At 33.6% G+C, this 14,595-nt stretch overlaps 1 protein-coding gene across 5 annotated transcripts in view; it reads right to left on the reverse strand.

Annotated features, from left to right (window-relative positions):
- Window positions 1-14,595, reverse strand: part of Mdga2 (MAM domain containing glycosylphosphatidylinositol anchor 2) — a 715,677-nt gene that overhangs the window by 41,315 nt on the left and 659,767 nt on the right. For 3 of the 5 annotated variants that reach the window (XR_011373061.1, XM_070027497.1, XM_070027473.1), the window contains 2 exons: window positions 13,138-13,286; window positions 1,486-1,521 (listed from right to left, as the gene is read on the reverse strand). Coding sequence is in view for 4 of the 5 variants with exons in the window: in XM_070027497.1 (XP_069883598.1) it covers window positions 1,486-1,521; window positions 13,138-13,286 (185 nt within the window). In the remaining variant the exon portion in view is untranslated. The remainder of the gene's footprint in view (window positions 1-1,485; window positions 1,522-13,137; window positions 13,287-14,595) is intronic. The other 2 variants (XM_070027506.1, XM_070027487.1) reach the window with 1 other exon arrangement.

The raw sequence follows: 14,595 nt of genomic DNA on the forward strand, positions 1-14,595 counted from the left end.
ATTTCCATATAAAAGCTGTGGTTTAAGTGGTACAAGGCCAGCCTGGAGTGAAAAAGCTAAGGTGCAGTACTTAGGCTCTGAGTTCAAGCCTCAGAACTGTCACACACACACACACACACACACACACACACACGCACACACACACACACAAGCACACACACACGCACACACACACACATGCACAGGCATACACAGAAAAAAAACAGAAAAAGAAAATTCTTGATGATTATAGTTATAATAATCCAGGGAGACAATTTAGAGGAGGAGAAGAGTTCATACAAGAGACGGATCATTTCTCTGACAAGAAAAATAGGGATTTGATATTTGGGGGATACCCAAAAGATGAAACTTGTCAGGAATCAGTGATGATTTGATATGGGGAAGTAAACAGAGAAGTTTCAAGTCTCCTTCTTGTGCAAGCAAAGCATCAGATGAGGGCCATTAATTGGAATGAGTAATTTGGAGTAGGACCAATTAGAATTGGGGAGACTCTTGACAGGTAATTTGGAGAAAGAAGGTAATGAGAGGAGAGAATTTTAAAAGTTTAGGTTTGAAAGGCTATGGAAGCAGCCATAGTTGCTCAGATGTGAGTAACACTTGATAACAACCTATACATCCACATGTTCTTCATTATTTCACAAAAATATGCACAATAATTACCATCATTTTGTGTAGTGTCTCCTTTAAAAAAAAAGGAAGATGGGTAAATATTATTAAAAGCAATTATTTCAGGATAAGACTGGAAGCCTGGATGGAGTAGCAATGGGAGAGTGAGAAGTTGCAGGAAAATGAAATATTTCATCAAGGTCAAACAACTAATTAAGAACAAAAGTGTCAATCATTTTAATTAAACAGATGGCATCAATGAAAGTTTCAGGAAAGGATAAGGATTTTAACTCAGGATAAGAAGACAGGTTTACATTTTCCACAATTCAGTTACCAACAAAAAAGGAAATCAAACAGGACTTTTTATTCTCCCCAAGCTCATCCCTGGTAACATCATAAAGCAAGATGATTGACAGTGCTAGGTGATAGGTCAGCAGGTAATGTTTTCCTTCTCTTTTTTTGTTTTTTCTTCTCTAACTTTTACTATCACTGGTCATTATTCATCTATTTCTTCTGGGAAACAAGAAAATAACCTTATCAGGTAAGAGACCAGGAAGGATTACAATATTTATAGACAAATGGGAAATATGAATCTTTTTCTCTACTCTCATTACCTTTTTTTCTCCAAATTACATATCAGGAGAACTTCCCCAAAGCAGAAGTTCCAGAGGCTTACCCTTAGTGGTAGGATGGTACACAAAAGGGAGTACAGTGCCAATGGGTACACATTCAGAGATGGCTTAATTCATGCTATCATTTTCTATTTGATTTTCAAACTCAAGCAGTATAAAGAAATTATCATTTGAACTTCAGTTTATGACACAGACATACAACCAACCACCCCAGACCATGGACATGGACAAAGGAATTCATACTTACCAGGTGGATTGGGTGTTGTTTGAAGAGGAGATCAACCTTGATAAATAAAGATAGCAAAGAAAACAACCTATAACAGATGAGGCTGCAGTCAATCATAAATTCTTAGTCCAAATTCAGGATAAGAATTTAAAATCAACAAAACTATCCCCAGGAAAGCAGAAGTGATTTTTATAATGGTAATTTAAGAATGTAGAAGTAAAGCATTTAAGAAAACCTGAGTATATAAAGATAATCACAAGATAGAACCAAATAGATAGGTGGGGGTTACAAAATGAGTGTAGATTGAGAAAATAACTTGACCCAGATTATGTCCAACAATTCTCTCAGATAGTATCAGCAGATTATCAGGAATATATTGACTGGAAATATGTACAAATATTAAGGCTACCACTATCCACATGCTAAGCAAGGAAACAAGACTTAGAATAGTTAATTCATAAGTCATGCCAGAAATGTCTAGAATTAAAAGTACTTCATATTTTTTTAGAAAACATATATGTGAAAGAAAATATATGTGAAGATACATCTCCAAAGAATACATACAACAGATTGCAAATCAACAAATGAAATGTTACTGAAGATTATTAGCCATTACATTAATTAACACTAAATAGGATATAACTAATCACCTTTCAGAATGGCAAAGAATATAGTAATAACACCAAATTCTGGCGATAATGTACAGAAACTGACTGAGGTGTAAATCGTAAAACCACTAAGGAAAATAGATTGGCAGTTCCTTCAAAAACCAAAGATGGATTTTTTATACACAGCTTCACAATCTGCTGTTGGACATGCTAACATGGAAATGAACATAATCCATTTTTCATATATGAACTTGTATATGTTTCTGGCAACTTTTATTCATAATGAAAAAACTTGAGCAACAAAAATATATTTAAAATACAGATGGTTTATCAAATTGTAAGATGAATACCCCAAAATACGCAAATGTAAAAATGAGCATTGATACCTGCAATATTTATGACATTATGCTACTCAGGATAAAGTCCATTTCAAATGAATATTCATCATTCCATCTGTCTGATATTCATGATAAAATATTATAATATTTTCTTCAAGGGATGGGGAGGAAAGTAGAGGTACCTCGGTTTAGAGGAAGAATATGTCTATGAGGCAAAACAGGGAGTCTCTGATGATGAGAGAGGTGAGTGTCCTGATTACTTGGTTGTGATGTAACACTTCTAACCTTACACTAAATGCACATATGCACACACAGAAACACAAATGCATAACCATGAAAATGGGTTTACAATTGGTGTGCAATATGATTAGATCCTATGAATTTTACCTCTGTGATTTTTAGGTTTGAGTGTATTTGTTTAGAACTTTGATTTGGGAGCATGTTAGCGGAAGAGTTCATTGGATTTCCCCATAAAATTCCTGTGAATCTATAATTATTTTAAAGAATGTTTTTAAAAGAAAAATTTTCAAGGGTTGTGAAGGTGACAGAGTGGTAGACCTTTGCCTTGCATGCATGAGGCCCTGGGTTCCACACCTCAGCATCACATAAAAAGAAAAAAGCCGGAAGTGGCGCGCTGTAGCTCAAGTGGTAGAGCGCTAGCCTTGAGCTGAAGAGCTGAGGGACAGCGCCCAGGCCCCAGAGTTCAGGCCCCACGACCAGACCCCCCCCCCAAAAAAAAGAAAAATTTTCAAGACTTACGTTGAAAAGAGCTTGTAAAGTATTAAATGGGAAAGTTAGAGAAAAGGCACACATACATATCACTCATATACTTCAACTTGGAATAATGGAATGGAAGAATGGCAAAAGGTCAAAATATCTTCTAGAAAACATTCACTGTACACCTACAATGTGTACAACATTGCTCTTGGCATTGAGAACAACAAGGTGAATAAAACAGACCAAAGTTGTTTGGTGAGTGACTGACTGCCTACTACTTAAATGCAACTTCACCAATCAGTATTCCCTCTAACTTCCATGGGAACTCTAGAAAGCCTTGCCCACACACTTCACTTTTCTGCCATGCTTACTACTGGAAAGATGAGGTGGATACCTGAGGCTGAAAACCATCCTGGTATTCCAATCTTGAATAAAGTACTGTGGGCCAAATGTGGAGAAAATTTCAAAAGGGCAAAAGTGTGGCCTCTGTACGATATCTACTCACTTCTCATCATAAGCAATGATGAATGAGGCAGCAGAGGAATTCTAAGCATGGACATGAGGAATTCTAAGCCTTTATAAGGTGTGGACAGATATCACTGGGTCAAACAGAGTGGTCACTGATAAACCTCACACTCATTCTTCCAAGTCTACATGAACATGACATTATTACCTTCTTTCTCCCCATGGATTATAAGCAAAAATTTTATGTATGCAAATGTAGGACAGTATATTGTCTTCATATAAATGTGTCTGTTTTTAAATTAATTACAGTTCTTTGATTTCAACAGTACCTCTAAGACTTTAATTTTAAAACAGTGTAAATATTCAAAATTATTTTAACACACCTTATTTTAAATTCCTAATATCCAAATAAGTGACAATTAGTAGAATTTTACTTATAACATCATTAAGCTACTAAAATGTATTTATTAATTTATTGTCTACTATATTCAAGCATTTCTACAGTATGGTATATATGATGTTTGTTCTTCACCTAAAAACTAGAAATACATCATAGAAGTTCAATAACATTACTTGTAATATTAAAACAAGTGTTCAGCTCTGACAAACTGTCATTAGAGCTCTAAGAAAATAACATTAAAATATATACATTAAATAAGCACTAAACAAATACATTAGCATTAAATATGTAATGTATAGAAATTAAATAAGTATTGTGCAGACAAATTAGAAAACTGACTAAGGAATTTATAGTGAAAAGAGAAAGGATTCGTGTTGTTCTGAATAGAATTCTTCATTCCTTTAGTAGGACTGAATAGCACATGCATGAGACCCCATATAAATTTTAGACGTGGAAGGATGTTACGTTTCTCCTGTTTTAAGTGTGACTTTTGTTGTTTATTCAAACTATGTTCTTTCTTTCCAAAAAGTGATAGTTGTCAGGCTAAAAGGTAGTTTATAGGTTTCTAACATAAAAGTATGATTTAACAAAATTAGTTACATGAAGGTTCAGCAGAGAAAGGCATGCCATTGTATTAAAATGTCATAAGCAGGAAGTGGCGCTGTAGCTCAAGTGGTAGAGTGCTCGCCTTGAGCTGAAGAGCTGAGGGACAACGCCCAGGCCCAGAGTTCAAGCCCCATGACCGACAAAAAAAATAAAAATAAAATAAAATAAAATAAAATGTCATAAGCATAACAATCTCCAGTCTGATTCCTCAATTTCTCCTTCTTTCAGAAAAAAAAATCCGTCTTTTTAAGGTACAGTTACATATACTTAATAGTAGAAGCATATTGTATAGATTAATTAACTATTCTATGTACAAATTGATGTTTAGAAATATGTGAATATTGTAAATTCATTATCATCTTTTGTTTTAGCACCAGTTAGCTGTAGGCACATCAAGAAATTTGAGGGATACATGTTTTTCACAGCTTAGCTAAGGATCATTTAGGAAATACACAAACACCATAGATTAAGGATACATTTTCAGAAAGGATTTGAATTTTTCTAAAATAAAGTATCCTTATTTTACAGAGCTGAGGCCATCAATCAGAAGTCCACGTCCCAGTTCATTCTAATGTTTACCATAGTTATTTCCTATTATATACATTGTGATGCTAGTATTTACAAGCATAAAATGTATGGTAGGTGTAGCCTTTATTTAAAAAATATAATAACTTAAGTTTTATTCATTGTCTTATGTTTATTTTCCTCAAGCCAAAGAGTTGGAGACACCATATTTTCCTCTACATTTCTATGTGTTCTTGGCTTCCTCTAATCTGTGTACTTCCAGAACATTAACTAAAAAGCTCAAATGAATGGCACAGCGTATAAGATCACTTTCCTTTTTAAAATGTTAAGTCAATATTCAACAAAATTGAGTCAATATACAAGTTCTGCCAAATTCAATATTTGCTTAATGTAATTTTTCTTCCTCTTTCTTTTCACTACTTTAATCTGAAATCATTGGTGCTTATCTCAAATATCTGACCATCTACAGCCCCTGTCTGTTGTAATATTGACAATATAATGTGTATAATATCAGATTACAGCAGATTTCATTTTGGGTTGTGTTTCAAAACTATACAAAGATTTACAATTATTTATCAATCATCCACAGATGTTCCAAGAGTTGCATTAAATATCACTTGCCAAAGGGTTCCAGACATCTCTCTCAGCAAGACCTGGGCAAATGTCAAGTTCACTGAGTTATTTCCAAGTCACATCTATCTTATTCTGCCATCATTCTTTAGCATATATAGACCGTATCAGTGATACTGGGGCCTCTTCATGCTTGCTAAGGTATAAAATAATTATACTACATACTCTTCAAAATACTCTGCTTCATGTACTCATTACCTCACTCATGTAACTGTAACCCTCTGTATAGTATCTTTACAATAAAAAAAAATAAAATCAGCTTTTCAATACTTAAAAAAAATACTCTGCTTCAGCAAACAAGGTACTTACTAATATGTAACTACTATTATCAAGCTTGTTGTCATTTGTGTATATAATACATTTTTGAGTTTTATTTATTATTATATATTGTTATAAACCTTTAATAAACAATATGCAATAGATTATACATAAGTATAAACTTGAAAATGCTTTAAAAAGAAGCAATAGGAGCCGGGTGCTGGTAGCTCACACCTTCAATCCTAGCTACTCAGGAAGCTGAGCTTTGAGGATCGTGGTTCAAAGCCAGCCCAGGCAAGAAACTCCGTTCTCACAGAGTTTAATCTCCCATAAACCACTTGAAAGCCTGAAGTGGTGCTGTGGATCAAGCGGTAGAGCGCTCGTCTTGAGCTGAAGAGCACAGGGACAGCGCCCAAGCCCAGAGTTCAAGCCCCACGACCAACATTAAAAAAAAAAAAAAAAGGAGTAGGTAGTTTAGAACAGAAAACTAGATACAAAAAAATGGGAAATTTGTAATAATTTCATCAAATTATCAACTGTACTCAAACTATTTTGTTTTCATTAGTGACTGCTTCATTAGTTACTGCTGCCTGAAAAGAAATCTTGGAGCAAGTTGGTACATGCCTGTTATCCTAGATACTCAGGAGACTAAGGTCTGATGTCTGCAGTTTAAAGCCATCCTGGACAAAAAAAAAATCCATGAGACTCTCATCTCCCCTTAGCCAGCAAAATGTCAGAACTGGAGCTGTGGCTCAAGTGTAGAATGCCAGCCTTGAGTGAAAGTTAAGGGACAGCACCCAGGCCCTAGTTCAAGCCACAATTTCAACACACACACACACACACACACACACACACACACACACACACACACACACACACACACACACACACACACGAAAGGAAAGACAGACTGAGAGAGACTGAAAAAGAAAAAAACATTGAGAATAAAATTACCTATACTGTCTGCACACAAACCTATTTCTATGTCATTTTGTTCATATGCCTATTACTGTAGTGATTTTAACACAACATGTCAGACATACTTCACTATTAATTCCAATTAAGAATTATATATTAAATTTTCTCACAATTAATTTGAATGAATGGTAAATAAGTGAGTAAGACTCTTTTCAATCATTTTAATATATCATGTCTTAGGAAGATAATAACAAGGTCACATAAGATATTTTATTTAGCAAATATCCTCCTTGACATAAATGTCAGTTATAGTATTTTTATGCATCTCTATGTCAGAATTTTAAAAGAAGGTGGCATAAAAGTCTCTAAAATTCTTTATTAGTAGAGACTATAATTGCATACATTTCAAATAAATTAAAATGATGCTTCTGTTGTTTGTTATAGTCAGGTAGCTTAGAAAAAACTTTGCTTTTTATATAATTCCTTGGATACCAAAGAAAATAGACATTCAAATAACCTGTTTTCTTTCATCATAAGCAACAAATGAAGCAATTAATTGGAGGCTGGTTGCTGTCTAAGAAGATTAAACAATAGCTCACTAGGCCTAAAAAGTACAACTTAAGGACATGAAGGTTTTTGAGGAAGTTTATTCTATAAATTAATTTTAGGACTTTTGTTATGTGTTTGGTTCTTTTTGAGTTTCTTAAAACAGTGATTCTGACCTTCAGTGCTTTATCTTAGAAATGCTGCTACATTTTGTAAAACAAATGGATGAGGAGCCAGTAGTTAAATACTGAGAAAGAGTTCCTTACCATATTTCATTATAGACCACATAGTTGAAACCCAGACTCTCATAATATTTTAATGGAAAACTAAAATAATGCATGGTGTGGCTTAGCAACCTTTTCAAGCTATTGGTTTACTACCACAGCAGTGATTATATAATTATATTTAATTTTAAAAGAGCTAATAAAGTTCTAGAATTTTTGTGAATTAAAAACACAGTAGTAGGATCTTCAGAACTGTGTTTGACATTCATCTTAAAAAGATGAAATTTTCATAGCATACTAAGATCTGAGGATTGCAGTTCAAAGCCAGCCCAGTCAGGGAATCCAGTGAGACTCTTATTTCCTATTAACAACCAAAAAGCCAGCAGTAAGAGCTGTGTGGTTCAAGTGATAGAGAACTAGCCTTGAGCACAAAAACTAAGGAACAGCACTCAGGCCCTGAGTTCAAGCCCCAGAACTGGCCCAAAAATAAAAGGAAAACATAAAATGTAGTATCAGATTCTGTTTGTTGAATAAGTGCTTATGTAACTAAGATTATGCTTAAAGTGAATAGATGCTTTGTACTAGAAAGGCTATACATTACATGGATAGAAAAATTTATCTGATCAATAGGCTTAAAATACTGGCATGGACTACAACATGATTTTAAAACAATAAAGTAAGTCCACAGGTATAGTTTAGTAGTAGAACCTTTGCCTAGTCTGAATGAAGTCTTGGGTTCAATCTAGAGCAATGTAAACAAAAAAATAATAGAAATACAAGTTGTTAAAGATAATGTAAAAATAAATGTAACAAAACTTGAGTCCCTTTAGAAAACTCACATATCAAGCACACAGACATTAATTATTAATGTGGAAATACCATATTTTTAATTTTTTTCTTGCATAAGCTACATTCTAATTTTAATTTGGAAAATGGTTACATAAACATTTAGCTTGATTATATTAAAAAAGTTCATTGAGCAATATGAAACAGCTGAGGGTGAACAGGACATTTGCATATAAAATGAAATCATTGCACTGATAATCATTTCAAAGTGTAGTTTTAAAAAAATATTGATAGTGTACCCTGTATCAAGAAATAAATGAAGAGACATCTAATGTTTCTAAGATAATACAGAAAAGTAAACATATTTATAGAAATATTTTTATTTCCTATTTTAGGCTGGACTTATAAAAAGTCACCAATTTCATTGTATATAAAATGCCTTTACTCTGTCATTTTAAAGGTCTGTATGTATGTAGATATTCAAGAGGAAGCAAATTTAATGGCAGTAAATCTAGTAGATGAAGGAGGAGATTAAGGATTCCCCAGTTAAAGGCCATCTAGGATGTGAAAATCTCCAACTAATCATTCAGTGCACATGGTAGGGAATGCCTGTGTCTTCCACATACAGGAAAGCAAAGCCAGCCACAGTGACATGAGCCTGTCATCTCTGTGAGAGGGGCAACACAAGTAGGATCGCAGCCAGGCCAGCCTGAACAATAAGGTAATACTTTTCCTCCTAATAACTACAGTGAAAAGGGACTGAAATTGTTGCTACAGCACAAACAACCTGCCTGTCGAACACAAGACACTGAGTTCCATTTTCACTACTATTAGACAAAAGGGAAAAAGGAAAGGAAATATTGTTTATTTACGATCATTTCTCATGAGAACAATTTTCATGAGAGAGGTGTATGTGATAAACACGATAGAGGAGAAAGACAAGAATGTATGCATGCTCATTTCTTCATACATTCTGTCCTCAAACATCATCTTCCTGTTCACACTGACAGAGCAGCACAAGAGCATTACTCTTTATTGAGGCCTCAGAGATCCATCAAAGTGTTTATTTTTCCCCCATAGTAAGATATATACTAGACTACCTAAGGAAAGTTATTAAATAGATTAAAGCACTAGAAAACAAAAACCTGCAAAAAGAATAGTTGTTTATAAATATAAAAAAGAATTTGGAGAACAAAGGAGTCCATAACAAAAATGCCATAGAAAGGATGGGGTTAGATGAAAATATTGAGTGAAGGAAACTATTTGCTGTTCTTAACATCATTTATGTCAAACATGTTTCCTTTAGCAGAAAGCATGAATCTCATGTGAGCCTCAAACTTAAGAAGGGTTTATAATACTTGTGGACAAGAAAATGTGAATCAGCAAAATAGTGGAATATATTTCAAATAAAAGGAAGGCTTACTAAAATAAAATCTAGTATTTTTTGGAGAAAATCATGCCTAAAAGTAACAATTAAGCCTATGATGTGTACAGTCAATAAAATATAATAATAAAGATAAAAGACATTAACTTCTTAAAATATCCTTCTTAAAAAAGTTCTTACATGAGTTGAAGGGGGCAAATGGAGAAGGATGGAAGGGATGGAATTTATGAAGGTGCACAGTACTCATATACTGACATGGTGAATTGAAACTCTTTTGTACAACTACTTTAAAAGAAATATTCAAAACCCACAAAATAAAGTTTTCCCAGTAAGTACAAGACTTGCCACAAATGTTTGTGCCATGAGTGCCCTGCCCAAGAGCATTTGGACTAAAGGAAACGTAGAGTATATTGAAATATACAATAGATATATTGAATAGAATATCTAGAGATATATTGAAATATACAATAGATATCACGATGTCAAATTACAGACATGTTTAGATAAGTGCAGGAACATACTTAAGATTATAAATCTTCAATGGTGACACAAGGCCAAAGGGGAACCAATGTAACAGCAATATATACAAGGCAATATGTTGGAAATGATCTGTACCACTTGAAGGGTATGGGGGGAGGGAACACGGGAGAAAAATGAGGTAAGGGGTATTAAGTTTGACAAGAAATGAACTTATTACCTTACTTATGCAACTGTAATCCCTCTGTACCTCACCTTGACAATAAAAAAATAGAACAGGACTATAACTGTCTAGGCTTGCAGGCCACAAGTGTGTCTGGGATTTATTATTTTCACAAAATGTAGCAACAAACATTGATTATATAGGCATCATGCATGCATAGTAGTTTCTACAGAAGTAGACAGGGAAAATACTATCCAATTAATTTGGCAAAATGAGAAACACAATGACTAAGAATTATATGTCAATGACTATCAGAGTGTAATAGACCAACTTTATGATCAAGAAAAGTAAAGGCAGGACTAAAGAGATGTTCAGTTAGAAGGCAAAACTTAAAAGCAAGAAGCTGTCATTGGAAAATAGTACAGTAATCTATGCAAAATTACTACAGAAGATAGTATTCATCCTGGGTATGAGAAAAAAAACAAAATAACTTCATTTTTGAGAGGAATTTTAACTCTGTAAACAACCTGAATTCTACTCTGAGGGTGGAGGTGTGTCACAGTGGTTACTACATTTCTGTTAACTTTGGTTCCTAGAGGACTGGGACATGTATACCACATAGAGATATTGGATGAGAATAAGGTTTTGGGACATATAAGCAAAGAGAGGAAATGAGGAGCAGAAATAGGTAAAATCCACATACTTAAAACAGGTGGCCTTTCAGATTGCAAATGGAAGTTATCTGAAAATATTCAGAAAATGTAACTGTTGAAGTGAATTTAAAAACACAGGTAAAATTCTGATTCTATCTTTGAAAATATATCTATAACAGAAAGAAATAAAACACAGCTACAGAAAAAAAATTGAAATTTGAAAATAGCAATTTGGCCTTAAGTATATGATCAAACCATGTAGTATTAGAGCTGATGAAACAGTATGAGGAACAAAAGTCAATAATGCTCTAAGATACTCCAAACATTAAAAAATAATTAAGTGTTAAATGAGTTGAGAAAACAAACTGAGGGGAATTTCCTGATTAGCTGATTTTTTTTTTACTTTTGTTCTTTTGATCTTGTCTATAAAGAAAAATTGTAAAGAAATTAGGAATGGCAGAACAAATACGTTTGATAAGGGTTTTGGGTTTACCCAAGAACTGTAGTATATTAGATAATAATTTGAGACAAGCTTTTTGAATGGTCCATGGTAGTTTGTTGTTCAGTGACTACTGAACACATAAGCAAGAAAAGTGGTTATTGGATGCCAGATATTTTAACTAGGAAGGACTTTCATTTTTCTGAGATGACTAGAAATATGCAAGTCAGGTGTAGTGATTCAAGCCTATTATTATCATAGCTATTTGTTTTTTTTATTGTGAAAATACTGTACAGAGGGCTATTTGTGAAGTGGAGATTATGGTATCAGGATTCAAGTCATATAAAAAATGAATGTATGAGATTCCACTTCAACAAATGGCTGTTATACTCAGTGTTATGCCCAGTGACACAAGGAAGAGGAAGCATATGCAGAGAAGATCAGTATCCCAGACAGAAGGAACATACAATATAACTATTTAAGAAATAACCAATGTAGGATTACAGGCATGAGCCATAGGTACCTGGCTAAAAGTAGTTTTCTTTCTTTTTTTTTTTTTTTAAAAAAAAGAAATAAAAAGAAATAACCAATGGCAAAAGGGGTCGGAATTGTGGCACATAATAGATGGCCAGCCTAGCCAGCACAAGGCTCTGAGTTCAAATCATTGTACTGATCCCCCCAAAATAATTTATAGTGCATCTTAATTTGAATAATAGAAGACCTTTTCTGTAACTTTTGTGAATCATATATAAATTGAATAGTTTTATAATAAAACATCTAAGTTGATTGATAAAAGTTGGTAAATCTTTCTCTAGGCAATCTGTCTTTCTACTTATCCAACTCGAAATGATTTAGATAAGGAAGTAGAACACATCTCTTGATAAGCTACTCCTAACATAAAGCTGTCTTCAAAAAATACCTTGTTTTAAGACTCACCCAGATAATATACTACCCAGCAAGGAACAAGGCAAAGACCTACAATTAAACTTCAAAAGGCCTTTCACAGTAACAAAAAATAGGTAAGTTTAACAGTGGTTCATTTAAAGAAGATAAAAAGTTCTTTATATAATCTACAAGCTTTAATGATTTTATGAAAAGATCTCTTATTATTTTTCTATTTGATAAAGCATTCATATTCTTCAAGTATATTAAATTAACTATTGAAACATTTTATATATACTTTTGAGTCCTTCAAAGAAAAATATATGTAGACTGTTATTTAGGAAAGACAAGAAATAATTGTACACTATATGTAAGCAGGAAAACACTGTACATAGTGTTTTCTTCCATGGATATTGTGCTGCATAATTTAATACATTTCATGCTGAAGGATTTCAGAGGGTTCAAAGAATGCCACTTTAATATTTGTTGCTATAACAGAAGCATAAGCTAATTTCAGAGATTTATAAGTAATTCAGAGTAGTTTATACAAAGTAATATCTTTTATATAGGAAAATATATTCTCTTATCCATGCAAAATAAGATCTTTACAAAAGATCACAAATGGGAAACAAAAACAATAATTAAATTGCTCACCTGCCGAATACCCAACCGATAAGCAACAATCCGGTCTACCGCATCAGGATTCATTTGTGTCCACTGCAGACTGTAGGAATACACACGATGTCTGTTCTGCCACACTGGATTGTACGTGTCATAATAAAATTCTGGAGCATAGGCCTTTCCTGAAAGCAGAAGTGCGCTTATGTGTGAATGATGGCCCATTAGACTTTAAATACACTTGTTATTCCCTTTGGCCCTGCTATCACTTTCTACACTAGAGTCATAAGTGATGATTCTATTTGAAAACTCACACTACTAAAATGTAATCAATTTCCAAGCTTGTCTTCAGAATAGACATAAGGCTGGAGATATATATATATATATATATATATATATATATATATATATATATATATATATATATATAGAGAGAGAGAGAGAGAGAGAGAGAGAGAGAGAGAGAGAGAGAGAGAGAGAGAGAGAGAGAGAGAGAAAGAGAGAAAGAGGAGGGAAGGAGAGACAGAGGGAGGGAGGGCAGAATGGAGGCAGGGAAGAAGGGAGGGAGGGAGAAAGGGAGAGAAAGAGGAATCAAGGATGACCCCCCAAGGTCTTAAGCCTCAGCAAATCCAGGAATCAAATTTCTATCAAATCAAATTGAAAGCTATGAGAGGATGGAACTTTGGAGAAGTTGGGGGAACAATTTTTGGATACTTTGATAGAAGTGGTGATATCAAGTAGGTTATAATTCTCCTGTTGAGGTAAGCATGACTGGAATTATAACCTTGTTAAATCTCAAGCCATGTATTTTGGGCTGAGATGAGCATTAAGGTACCTTTTAATCTTAAATCTGAGTGGGGTGAGAATATTTTTTGTCTGTTATTAGGTTTGATGTGACATTTTAAATCATTTTAGATGAAACACTACTTAAAAATAATTTATGAATTATCTAATCATCTTGTGAAAACATTCACATACATTGCAAATATAACATATATTGCAAATATATTGCACATATATTACAAAGAATATTTCATTAAATTTAGTATACATAAGTATAAATGAAGCTTGGGCATTGAGGTATGCTAGAAACACCTGAGGTTATTCTGATGCACAGGAATGCAGAATATATATTTCAGTACAAATAGCTGCAATTTCTTTCCTGATATCATCTCTGTATAACAAGAGACATCAAAGCTAACTCTAGAGTCACATAAATATCGCTTTGTAATTTTTCTCTGCTGAGCCTGTCAGCAGGTGGTCTGATTCAATAGCCAAGATCTCTAGGGCAAGGAAAGAAAATGGGGTGGGTAAAGGTGTTAAGATAATGAGAAATAATATTTTGAGAATTTCCATGGGTAGATATCCTAATACGTGGACCTTTAGTTGATTGCTTAGGGGAAATTGGCTGAATGCATATTACCATACATAAAGTTTCTTTATTTAATTAAATACTACTAAGGTTATTAAAATGGTTTAATTCTTAAGTTGAAA

Source organism: Dipodomys merriami, unplaced genomic scaffold, assembly GCF_024711535.1.
Source record: "Dipodomys merriami isolate MVZ:Mamm:240054 unplaced genomic scaffold, mDipMer1.0.p SCAF_1, whole genome shotgun sequence".
Lineage (NCBI taxonomy): Eukaryota > Metazoa > Chordata > Mammalia > Rodentia > Heteromyidae > Dipodomys > Dipodomys merriami.